The 13,676-nt window shown below is 37.0% G+C and overlaps 1 protein-coding gene across 6 annotated transcripts in view; it reads left to right on the top strand.

Moving 5' to 3' along the window:
* FER (FER tyrosine kinase) overlaps window positions 1–13,676 on the top strand; it is a 185,913-nt gene that overhangs the window by 142,116 nt on the left and 30,121 nt on the right. For all 6 annotated transcript variants that reach the window (XM_021379740.1, XM_021379739.1, XM_021379734.1 and 3 more), the window contains one exon: window positions 801–924. In XM_021379740.1, coding sequence (XP_021235415.1) covers window positions 801–924 — 124 coding nt within the window. The remainder of the gene's footprint in view (window positions 1–800; window positions 925–13,676) is intronic.

Raw genomic sequence — 13,676 nt, 5'->3', positions numbered from 1 at the left:
ACAGGACAGCAGCAAATTAGTTCCTCCAAAACAATAAACTGTTAAGCCACAGTAGTATTTGTTTGCTTTTAATTGCTAGCATCAAATAGGTGGTTAACACTGCCCATAAGTAAAGCACTTTGTTACCCCTCCAGTGGCTTTAGTGTACTTTGAGATACAGCACTGCAAATAAGTTAAAAAATGATTAGGACATGAGGAAAAATTTCCTTACTGTGAGTGCAGTCTAGCACTGGAACAGCATCCTGGAGAGGAGGAATGATGCCACATGCCTGTCAGCGTTCAGGAGGCGCTTGGATAATGCTCTCAGTAACATGCTTAAACTTTTGGCTAGCTCTGGAGTGGTCAGGCCATTCAACTCTAAGATCTCTGAAAGTTTCTTCCACCTGTTCTGTTGTTCTACTCTACTTCGCTCTAAAATCAATTATTTTCATGTGCCCAATAGGAAGTAATCGTTTTATTCACAATTGTATTAAACTTATACAACAGTCATTCTGTGATTATAGAACTATATTTATCACAAAGTGTAAGTTGTTTTTGTCAGCAATTTTCAAGAATGTCTATATTTAATGTTGTGCTGCTAAAGATTTTGTTTGTAACAAAATGCAGCTTTTATTCGTCATGCAGTGTTCAGATTTCTTCCTGGCAAGTGAATTCTTTCCTTCTCTTAGGTTAACTTCAAACAGATGGATTGAGAAATACACTGAATAGCTTCATTCTGTTTGGTCTTGTGACCCTAATGAGAAATAAATGTGAATGTCCTATCTGTCATGTCTCATTGTCCACCCTTCTCTTTTTTCTAGGAGGCGATTTCCTGTCCTTTTTAAGAAAAAAGAAGGATGAGCTGAAAACCAAACAGTTAGTGAAATTTTCATTAGATGCTGCTTCTGGTATGGCATACCTCGAGTCTAAAAATTGTATACATAGGTAAGGAAAATACTTTTTTTCTCAATATTGTAAGTTTGATCATTTGGAATACTAGGAGATTTAATGTTTATGGTGCTTAATATCAACAGAAAGGATCTCTAAAACTTTTTTTAAAGTTACACTTTGAAAGCAAGTCATTATTGCTGGTCTAATACAAAGGTGTTCAGTTCATGTGGGTCAAAATAAATACCACAGTATTTGGTTTGAATAGTTCATTGCTATTAATACAGATTGATGATGATTTTTTCACCATAAGAATTTGATTCATGGAGAGCATTACTCAAACAGCGTCGATGAATCATGGCAAAAAATATATCTGTGAAGCTTATATCTTCATTTACAGGTAGTGCATAGCCAAAACAGAAGTTAAGGTATATGTGCAGTGTGTTTCAAGAAAATCCACTGATATCTCAGATGATAAAGTAGTATTATCTGGACTTCTTTATATTAAAATATTAGGAATTGCCTAGACTGCATTCTCCAAAATCTGGAAGAGGGTCGGGCTTTATGCTGTCTGGATACACTGGTTCTGGCTTTTTGTTTGTTTGTTTTTCAGTTTGGCTCTGCCCTGGAGCTACTTATTCTCAAAGTCATCAAAGTATCGAAGTGAATATGTAAATTTACATATTTCCACCTACTTTCTCTCAAAATATCACGGTGTATACAGTGATAGGGCTGAAATATGACTAACAAATGATGTTAGTCCACTTTTCGGGGAAACTGTAAAGAACAAGTTGTCATTTTTAATACTGATATTTTTCATTTTTCTTTGCATGACGTTTGTAGATAAACTCTGCGTCACTGAATGTACGTCATTAACCTTCTTCATATTTAGCACAGTTCTAATGAATGCTGTTCTTGGAGATCTGAATGGGTTTTATCTCTTTGTTTTTTGATCAAAAGTGAATTGTTCTAAAAGCTGCAGATAAAACAGTAGATTTATCTTTAGAAACATCCCTCTAACCACAGTAAGCTCAAGTCCTGTTTACAAAATCTTACAGTATTATGGTGTCATTAACATATGTTTTTTTCTTTTTCGGGCTTAACTTATCTTAAGAAAGGTTAAACAGAATAGCAGTCTTTTTAATTGCTATTTTCCCCATCTTCTATTTTTGTTGCAGCTTTTTTTTTTTTTTTACAGCGTGTTTACAAGGACAGTAATTGCAGATTGAAAAAATACATTTTAGGGAGAATATACATATAAGACTGTCTTACGTAGTGTGAAAAGATTAGGAAGCTGAGTACAGTTGTACTATGTGGATCTCCTATTTTTCTAATGTGAAAGCAATACGCCTAGTAAAAGTTAAACATAGAAGTCAGGAAAAGACACCTTCCTTTTTAACTTTCAGAATCTTCTCAGAAGTTGATTGTTATTACCTCAGAGTCACAGAAGATAATTGTTGAGAACTACGAATTCCTTTAAAAGAAGCAAAATTTTTAGTAAACCTGTCCTGAAGAAAAGAACCGTTTCAAAATGCAACTAAGCAGGCAAATGAGCAACTGTTAGTTTTATGAAATGCATAAGTAAATAAATCTAAATGTGCATTTCCAGTATTATTTCATCATTCTTAATTTCTGGTAAATTCAAAATTTATTCAGTTTTATGTCACTGGGCATAACATATGCTTATTATACTCATGTTCTGAATTTGATACCAAAATATAATGAAAAGCTCTGAATGAGGACAGCAAACAACCGAGGTTGGTAATTTTAGTAGTACAGTAGAGACACTTCTCTGTTTGTTTTTTTTTTTTCTTCTTTTTTTCATGTCTGTTTTCCTGTCTGGGGATTTTGAATACTCATCCAAGATTTATGTGTGCCCTGAAGGCTGGTTGGATAGACACAGGTCATTTTTAAAAGTAGTGCCTCCTATTTATTTCCATGGAAGGTATAACAAAGAGCACAATAACACTATTTGATAGAGCAAATTCTCAGCTGTGAAACACTGTTGTTCAACAGAGTCATCACCACTAGCTATTCATTTTCACCAGCAATAAACAAGAGTCTGCATACCACACTTGTAAAAATCTTCACCAGCAGAGGGGACCCACTGTCCCTGTTGCCATTCCTGAAATGCAGCACTGTGTTCCCATCTACTGTTTGATCTCCATAAACATTCAGCAGTCATCAGTGAATGTCCATAGGTGCCATATTTTCTGCATGGAGGAATTCGGTGACACACCTTTGCTTCATCCGCACTTCATGTGAGACGCCATTTTGTCAGAGTGCCCCTCTGCTGCCATCTGTCACACAGCAACAAAATGCAATGGAATATTGGTGGGAAGGTTCAACCTTTACTGCCATACCACCACCATCTGCCTCTGGTGTGGTGGGGCAACATAACAAAATAGTAGGCATTACTTTTGGAGCAGCCCTTGTACATTTATCTAGAAATCCTATCTGCTACAGAAGCACAGAACATCTGTTACTTGCTAGATATCCTGACAACTCATCTGCCCTTTGATTTTTATTTCTGTGTGTGGTGTGGTGTTTCAGTGAGTGCAGGTGTAACATCTGAATTTGTCAGACTTAGAATTCTTAATACCTGTTAGGGATTATTTGATCTGCATTTCCATCTGCTCTAGAGTCCAGAAATCACTTGTTCTTTGTTCTCTTTTTGTTCTGTTTAAAAAGCAGAAATGAAGGGGCTTAAATAATTAATAATAAAAAGCCTGCTGCATGAAAAAATGTTTGTAAAAGAAATAACATATATAGAACCACACAGTTATTTCATCTCCATATGATTAAAATGAGTTTAAAGGATTGTTCCCTGCTTTTCATTTTTACCCCTTGCTATTGTTTAGATAGTTCCGTTTTTTTCTGTTAGTTGGAAACAGAAGATTAGGGTGGAGATGTGATAACTTCAGTTGGTTAACATAAGCATTTATGAGTGATCTTCTTTAGCAGTATTTGATTTGCATGTGTTGAATGTCCATAATTCATTTGTAGTTTCTAGACCTACCCAGTGCAACTGTGTTGTTCAGAGAATTTGAACAATTTTTTCCCCCTTTCCTTACCAGTATCATGTTTTAATGAAAATAACTGAAATTGTGGTAATACTCATTTAGAAAAATGTTTTAATACTGAGAAAAGCAATTACGTTTTGTGTTTCCTCTTTCTATCATTTGGTAGTCAGTAGAACCTTTAAAAATGTCAGTTTTGTGTAGAAAATATTATTTCTGTGTGGAAAATTGTATTGTAGCTTTATCTACAAGTCATACATGCATGATTCTAATTCAAACTAGCAGAAATATTTTTTTTTCAGTTGTTTTGTTCAATTACAGTTTCAGTGCTTTACTTGAGAATTAAATTGCTTTTCTCCTTCCTGAAGAGCTTTCACAAACAAGGAGTAGTTTGATTTAAAAAATAAGTTTAAACAAATTTCAAGATTCAGTATTAGGAGAGAACTATATTAAAAGTTAGAATACTAAAAGCAATCGATTAGTAAATATTTTCAGTAAACTTCAGCAGCCTTCATTTATTCATCTGCCAAATCTAGCATGAAGTTGATATCAGACTCAAATGAGTCATTTTCAATGTGTGAGAAGATGTGAACAAACAGAATTCAAAGCGTATCCCTTTAGTCAAGCTTTCCTTTCAGTCTGTGCAGCTACTGTTCTGGAAATCTGCCATACTTTGAATTAAAGATGTACTCAATGGTGAGACAATCATGTTCTGTACTCCAATTTCTCCATTTTTATTCAACATCTTTTTTTCCTTAGTGCAAATACAATATTATGAAATGTTCTTTTCCAGGTACTAGAAACTCCTCATTACGTTAAAAGTGGTTGGCTCAGCTTCATACTATGAAACTCAGCCTCTGTGCATGTTAATTTGGGATTTCTATAGTTCTGATTAGTATGGGCAGTTAACATTAATTAAATTATAAATGACTGGGAAAATACCTCTTTTATCCAGTTTACATGCTATTCTTCTCATAATTTTCTTTTTCCCTTTCAGTGTATTAACTGTTAATGTAAAGAATCTTGGAAAGAGGTATCAACTCTTTCCCAACCAGGAGTTGGAACTATATTGAGTATTTCAGTTAGTCTTTTCTTTCCTATGAATCTGTTATTTTTTTTTGACACAGTAGCTCAGCTACAGTAAAGAAGATGAAAAGTGATCCTTTCGGCTTAGTGTAGGTGCTATTCTGTTTAGTGTATCAGTAGTAATTGAATTATCTTGGGAGTCAAGAGAGTAATGGTTTAAATCCAAAGCCGAGCGGGTCTCCTTTCTAAGAGTATGGAAGAACCGTAGAATCATAGAATGGTTTGGGTTGGAAGGGACCTTTAAAGTCATCTAGTTCCAACCCCCCTACTACAGGCAGGGACACCTCCCACTAGACCAGGTTGCTCAAAGCTCCATCCAGCCTGGCCTTGAATGCTTCCAGGGAGGGAGCATCCACAACCTCACTGTGCAACCTGTTTCAGTGTCTCGCCACCCCCCTTCCAGTTTAAAGCCATTTCTACAAGCCCTTCTAAAAAGTCTCTCCCCATCTTTCCTGTAGGCCCCCTTCAGGTACTGGAAGGCTGCTATAAGGTCTTCTCAGAGCCTTCTCTTCTCCAGACTGAAGAGCTCCAGCTCTCTCAGCTTGTCCTCGTAGGGGAGGTGCTCCAGCCCTCTGATCCTGGCCCTCCTATGGACCTGCTCCAACAATTCCGTGTCCGTCTTGTGTTGTACTTGTGTTGTGTGTACTGTGACACAGTACTCCAGGTGGGGTCTCATGAGAGCAGAGTAGAGGGGCAGAATGACCTCCCTTGACCTGCTGGTCACACTTTTCTTGATGCAATCCAGGATATGATTGGTCTTCTGAGCTGCAAGCACATGTTGCTGGCTCATGTTGAATCTTTCATCAGTTGACATTCCCAAATCCTTCTCCTCAGGGCTGCTCTCAAGCCATTCTCTGCCCAACGTGTATCTGTGCGTGAGATTGCCCCGACCCAGATGCAGAACATTGCACTTGGCCTTGTTGAACTTCATGAGGTTGGCATGGGCCCACCTCTCAAGCCTGTCCAGGTCCCTCTGGATAGCATCCCTTCCCTCTAGTGTGTCAACTGCACCACTCAGCTTGGTATCATCTGCAAACTTGCTGAGGGTGCACTCGATCCCACTGTCCATGTTGCCTATGAAGATGTTAAATAATACCGGTCCCAACAGTGATCCCTGAGGAACGCCACTCATCACCGGTCTCCACTTGGACATTGAGCCATTGACTGCAACTCTCTGAGTACGACCATCCAGCCAATTCCTTATCCAGTGAGTGGTCCATCCATCAAATCCATTTTTATTCCAGTTTGGCAACCAGGATGTCATGCAGGACAGTGTCAAACACTTTGCGCAGATGATGATGTCTATTGCTCTTCCTTTATCCACTGACGCTGTAACTCCATCATGGAAGGCCACCAGGTTTGTAAGGTATGACTTGCCCTTGGTGAAGCCATGTTGGTTGCCACAAATCACCTCATCTTTATTTTCTGTGTGCCTTAGTAGGGCTTTCAGGAAGATCCACTCCATGATCTTGTCAGGCACAAGTCCTCCTATAGCACTAAGAGCTTAGAAGTTGGTATTGCCTTTTTTGTAATTTCTGTAATTTTCTGTTCTGGTGATGACTTAGAAATTCTTTCTAAGTCAGTCTTCTAAGACTGTGTTTCTGTGGAATTAATTTGCCTTTCTATCATCTAGATGGGCTCATAAAGGTTTATTGTGCAAGCAGTAATTTCTTACAATATCCACTTCAGAAATTCATGGATTTCCCTGAGGAAGTATTAAAGATTTCATAAAGGAAAGTATTGATGAAATAAATATTGTATTTGTGACCTTATTTATATTTTTTCCTTGGGAGAGGGGTATCATGCAAACTTAAGTTACTGATCTTTAGAAAACGTATTAGTCTTGTGACTGTATACTTCCATATGTACTCATTGTCATTATTAATTAGCTTTTTATGATTCATTCAGAACAGCAAGTGTAAAATTAATTGATAGTGCAAAATTCTATTTCTATACCTTTCATATTTGATCATTTATTACTTTGTTACTATATCAAAAATGTCTGTACTGTTGATGGTTAATTATAGTTGATTGTGCTTCAGCAAGCCTTTCAGAGATTTATTATCATGGTACAGTTGAAACAGCACATCATTGAATAACTATAATTATAAACCTTATTTATACAATGTCTCTGTTTCATTTAAAATGTAGTTTTTACAGTATGGGTATTAGAAACTGCATGTGTTTTATTTAAAGCTATAACCACAAATGTGAACACTGATAAAGAGCTGCAACTGTCTCTTGGCCACTTAATTAATACAGGTATATTGTTATTGTAAGGGAAAAAAAAAAAAAAGGAAAAAACTCCAAAACTTCATTCTACCATACTATAAAATATTTTTGTCAAATTTTAAATTTAATTGCCACATTAGAGTACTTATTTTTTATTTCTTCTTTTGCATGTGTTTTATGAAACCTTCCATTTTGCCTCTTGTCTAGTGAGCCTTTTATCACTAAATCCAGTATCTCCAGTGAGTTTATCAAATTATATTGTGCAGTTACAACACTATGGATTTTACACAGGTTATTAGTTTTGATTTGGTTTATTAGTCATAATATAAGTGCCATAGTAAGTGGAAGAACCATTACAAATGCATAGTATTTATGTGGAGAGACAATCCAGTCTTGCAGCAGGTATTCAGGAAGACTGCAGAAACCCTCTCTCTCCTGCGTGTTTTGTTCATAACTGATGATCTATCTGCTCTTTCAAAAAAGAGTAGGTTTAAAAGACAGTTCTTTGGAGTCCTACCTGTTGTAAGCAATTCAAGGAGGTGTTGACTGTTGCCTAAACAATGGCACTGCTCCGTACCCACAGCCCTTGACACTGCTTCTCATGCAGGGAAGAGATGCTGCAATCTTCTGCAGGCAGCAGTAAGTATGGACTCTGCTAGTGCTGCACCAGGGCCTTTGGAGTCTTCAGTGCGTCTCTGTTCTCAGAGGGCATGACACTGTTGAAGTACTCTTGTCTGTGCAGAGAACCTTTATTCATAATTGGCTATTAAAACTGAATTTCAGACAATGACATCAATATAAATGTGACAGTGCTTTGCAGTGCTCCAAGAAATTTTTTTTCGCAGTTTTCACATTACTGCGTTTGCTTCCAACCGTAGCATAACGAATACACTGTTCTTCAGCTGTTGTTGTCTAGGAAGAGAGGAGAGGTAAACACTTCTATATTTCCCTGTGCTTTCTGTATAGGAATAGATTAGAATATCATAGACTGAGTTTCAACTTCTAAAAATAAATGTGCTAACATTAAATTGCCAGAAATTACTGATTTTACACAGATGATTCAGCATGATATTCTTAGTGAACTTTTGCTCTGGGATGAGCTTGAAAGACTGACATTATATTTGGTTCCTCTTTCCTCGGGAGCTCTTCTTAAATTTTCTATGTGAAATTAACATTGAAAAAGTTGGTGTTGTTCCAATTTGCTTCTTTCTTTCCGTTTAAACTACTGAGTTGCTTAATTCCTAGTCATTCACTAATTCTTTTCCTTCTCAATCAGCCTATTTCCTTTAATACTTATTGTAAAAGTAACATGAGGAGCATTCAATTTCATATTTGCTATTTGAAGCATTTTAAACTTCGGCTACACAGTGCTGCATTACAATCTGTGTCTAAGCAAAAGCATGAATGGCAACTTAATATATCATTTTGAAGTACTACTTGGTGACATGAATCTGTAAAACAGAGTAAGTCTTATATGCATCTAGTAAACACAACATTCAGGAAGGCAATCTTATTTTCACATTTTAGCTTTAAATTTCAGTTTTATAAATATTTGTAGTCTAGCTAGCTAGAATGCAGGAAGGTAATTGTTAGCTTAAATTACTTATTTGCAATATGTCTACTTTTTATATGCCATTCTGTACTACATGCTTCCGTCCTGTTTCATGGACTCTTGTCACAAGAGTCTGTTCCCACAGAAGGTTCAGGTGTTTCTTGTAAAACTTTGGAGTTTGTATCATTATGCTTTAGTGAAAAAAAGATTTGACAGGAAGTATTTTCTAGGTGGAACTTGATTACTTATTATTTCATTTCAGAAATTTTAATTTCTTTATTTAAAGTTTAAATTGGTGCCTTTGTTAGAGATTATTCAATTGTTGTGGGACATTGGTTCATATTTTTTAGCCTGCAAAAGAGCTTGTCTGCAGATTGACCTGTTCTTGAACAGGTCAATCAAAAGGATCTTGATTTCACAGAACAATACCACCTTCATCAGCATTGCCTTTTTGCACATTCCATGGCATTGAAGACCTTTATAAAAATACTTGTAGTATTGTAGAAATCTGAAAGTGAGTATTCAGAAACTCAATTCCTGTGGCTGTATCTAGAGTTAATAGATCCAAGTATTCTTTTCTTAGAATTGTTTTAATTCCTTACATAAATTATTATACATACAAATGTATTTGCTAATTAAAAAAAAAAAAAAGAATGGGGCATAACGCCATGTGCATCTACATGATTTTTTTTGGCAAGCTTTCGTTAGAGGGCTTTAAACTCTTGTTCTCTTGATCTGATGACTGAGTCTGCTACACCGTGCTTATATAGGTTTCTGTTTGATATCCCTGGGCTGTTGATTAATTCTTACTAGTTTTTGCTTAGCACTGTCATTTTGTCTTCAAAACCTTATCTCAAATGGCAATCTCAGGTGTTGCTCTTATGACTCAGAAAACTGAGTCACCAAGAAAACAGGTGCAATTCAGAGTTCTAACAGCTCTAACAGTTTGGAGCTTCTCAGTCCTTCCTTTTGCTCTTCTTGAGGCAGCACATTCAGATAATCATGGATAGCATTATCTTCTTTTTTTAACAAAAGATAGGGAAGTGAAAGTTTTAATCTCATCTTTCAGAATTGTATCTTCCCAAATATTAATGTCAAAAACAAACAGAAGTGCTTGAAATTCTGTTCTAACAGTGACTGGACTCTTGGATCACTATCACTTGATTCTGTAGTTTGATAGCCTTCTTGATTCCATAGTTTTTAGCTCTGTCACATGCTTTTCACCCAGTTCTCTCCACTGACAAGGCAGGACCAAGGATCAAGTAACTTCCCTGGGTATAATATGACTTACATTTTTTTTTGCTTGTTTGCGACTTTCAACATTTCTAATCTTAGTTCATTTCTTACAGTTGGTTGCTTCGAATATTTATCACCCAACTACTTGATATCTGTAGGATTTCCCCTTCAGATTCTAGTCATGCTTCCATTGAGGAGTTTACTGAGGTTTGTAGAAGTTGTTGTGTTTGGAAACATCACTCTTTAGTCTTCATCAGACAGGAAATCTGTGGGTTTTCCATCAGGTACTGTGTCAAGTAGAATACCACTGGGAAACACCTGTATTCTGACTGTACATACAGACAAGCACTCAAGGCTATGTTATTTCCGAGTTCTCTGTTGAGTTCCAGACACAATCAAAACTAATTCTGATACTCTTCAGAGTGCTGTCCAATCTTGGGAGTCCTTGGTTGAAGCCTACATGAAGGAAAAAACATTGTTCTTTTATTGCTGCATGAACTGTCTGCTTAGGGTGCAGTAAGGCTCAACATTGGATACTGGTAGGATTTAAAAAAATCTGTATAGAGCATGAAGATTTGTGTCAAAAATACATCTCAAAGTGTGGCTCCATTTCTGCACTAATGTAGTTGATTCATGATTTCCAAACTTTTCTGTACAAACAATAATAATGAGGTTGGAATCTGGAAGTCTACTGAAGCACTATACTGCAGCATCAGGTATAGTACTATGATATGGACAGAGTTTGAAAACTGAAAACCATTACCAGTTTATCAAATTCTAAATATGCTGTAATGTATCTGCATGTGACCTATGATGAACTGCTTCTGAAAAAGATGTGAGCTTCCTTCTACTCTATTTCCCTAAACTATTGGATCTTGGCATAGCTGAATAACAAAAGGTTTCAAAAGGGAGAATAATACATTTTTTCCATGCAGACCATATGTATTTGTTATAGAGATTTATACTGCTTTTTGTTGTGTGCTTTATTTGAAATTCACCCCAACCTCCAATAAAAGCAAATTAGTTATGTCCTGCATCTCCGATTTAGCTTTCCAGAGCTGCAGAACTAGTTCTGAAGGTTTTTGATCAGAGTAACAGATGCATGGATTTGGATGATCAGTGTGTGATATAAAAACGTCAGGCTGCATTTTTGTTGACTCTAAAACTCAATATATCATGCTATCTCAGTAAGGCCATGCTATGTTACATATACATTCCTGAATTATATTTGACACAGTCCTGATACCACATAATTCTGTAATCACAGTGTGTAGAAAATGCATATTTGAATTGTAGATTTTTGGTGTTGTGGTGTTTGGTTTAAATAAGCAGTAGAGTACGTATGTGAATATATTAACTGGTGAGTTAACCTTGGCTGGTCACCAAGTGCTTACCAGGATGGGGGAGAACAACCTTGTGTGTTTAGATAAGGATAGGCTCACCGATTACCAACATGGGCAAAACAGACTTAATTTGGGGAAGAATAATTTATTGCCAATTAATAACAGAGTAGTATAGTGAGAAGTAAAAGCAAACTTAAAGCACTTTCCCTCCATGTCTCTTCTTCCCAGGCTCACTTTCACTCCCCATCCTGCTCCCCACCTTCCCCATTGGGAATGAGGGCTGTGCTCAGTCCATTACAGCTCCCCTCTGCTGCTCCTTCCACCTCACACTCTTCCCCTTTTCCATTGTCGGCCCTTCCGCTGGGATGCAGTCCATTGCAGGCCACACCAGTGTGAGTTATTTAAAAACTGCTCCACATGGGTCATTTCAGTGGGCTGTGGACCTTCAGGAACAGGTTACTTCACTGTTTGCCACCAACCATCTTCAGTTCCCACCAGCCCTCCTACCCCACCATGGGCCACTCCCCATGGGCTGCAGCTCCAGCCCAAGGCTGTGCCTGTGGGGGTGTCCATGGGCTGTGCCTCCTCCAGGCGCCATCCACTACTGTACTGTGGACTCCTCCATGGCTGCATGGGGAGGTCTGCTCCTCACGGGCTGCAGGAGAGCAGCCTGCTCCTCTGTGGGCCTCTCCTGGAGCTCCTCCTGCCCTCCTCCTGCGCTGACTTGGCTGCTTCTCTCCCATTCTCACTCTTATCTCCCAGATGCTGTTGTGCAGCAGTTTTCCTTCTCTTAAATCGGCTGTTGCAGAGCACAGTCAGCATCACCCATGGCTCAGCTCTGGTAGGGGCAGATCTGACATGGGGCAGTGCTAGGCTCTGCTCACAGAGGCCACACCTACAGCCCCCCACTACCAAAACATTGTCATGTAAGCCAATGCATTATGTAGTGATTAACACATTAATGATGTAACTTGAAGTGCTATTCTCTTTTTTTTTTTTTTTTTTTTTTTTTTTTTAAGATTTTGTTTTTAATCCACGCCACATTGCTTGCTTCAGCTGCTGTTAAGGCAGATTCTGTTTGCTATTGGTAATTTCTAGCACAAATTATCATTGCCATTTGCTAATTTTCTCATCAAATATCTCATTACTGAGGCATCTATTAATAGAAGTGCAAAATAAAGTTGTTTTTTAACTATGGTTGTTCTGAGGCTAACATTAATAATGAAAAAGAACCAGAGGCTAATTTTGTATAAGACATAATAAATTCTGCTGTTACTCAGTTTGTAGTGGCAAATTGAAGTTTCCCTATAGAAAATAAATGAACAGAAATTTATTTTTCCTTTCTGTGGAGGGCTTTTCTTTTCAAAAGATAATTATAACATTTCATCTCTACTATTTGAAATCTCCATTATGTTTCATCTTATTTCTTGTCATTATGCAATCTGTCAGCTGAACGGTACCCTGGGTAATTAAGGTAATTCTCATAGACCTTTATATTCATGTTTAAAATATCTGTTTAAGGGCTTGTTGGAGTTGATATTTTCATTCTGTGGTAAACTTTCCCTATTAATGATTGTGCTTGAATATCATCTTTTCTGTATTCTCTGTAAAATGAAGAAGGTACCCTTTGAGATTTCAGTATGTCACTTTTCTGAGGATGATGATTTGAAATATCACAAAGAGAGAAATTGTTCAGGCATGTTGTTGCCTAAGAGTACATAAAATGTATAGGTTGTCTAAATTCTACTTTGTCTAAGTTATATAAGCTAAAGATAATCATAGATAAATTGTTTAGCATGTTATTGCAGAATTAATGTTTAGACTTATTTATTTTTAAAAATAATGTCCATATTGACAATTAAGTAGTGTAATAAAAATATATATGATAGAATTCACTGGCTAATGTAGGGAGAACTAAAAAATCTATTATTTTTCACAATAGCTAGAAACTTATAGCATTCCACTTTTGCTTTTTGTGTTGGTGCATCTCATTCCTCAGCAACTGGAGTTTAAATTTTCCATTAGAATGTAATCTTTTTCTAATCAACAGTGTTACTTTCTGCATTGTCTTTTTAAGGAAACATGAGTGTATATACAACTTACACATGACTTGAAATCTTAATTTAACACTTCTGAATTTGTTTGTCTGAAACAAACTAATGTGGAGGCCCTTGGGGTTGAAATCCTATGGCTGGGGATGAGACCAGAACAAGGTTCCTGTTCAAACAGCCTCTGGAAGTCCATCCCAACTGTTATCTGCCACAGCATTCCTCAGGTCTTAGAGATCATGTGATCATTGCTGTTTCTTGATTTCTCAGCTCTGTCTTTTGACTTAAAGCA

The sequence above is a fragment of the Numida meleagris genome, chromosome Z (genome assembly GCF_002078875.1).
Source record: "Numida meleagris isolate 19003 breed g44 Domestic line chromosome Z, NumMel1.0, whole genome shotgun sequence".
In the NCBI taxonomy this organism is placed as follows: domain Eukaryota; kingdom Metazoa; phylum Chordata; class Aves; order Galliformes; family Numididae; genus Numida; species Numida meleagris.
Note: the sequence above shows the minus strand (reverse complement) of the source record. Positions and strands in the feature narration are given on the sequence as shown.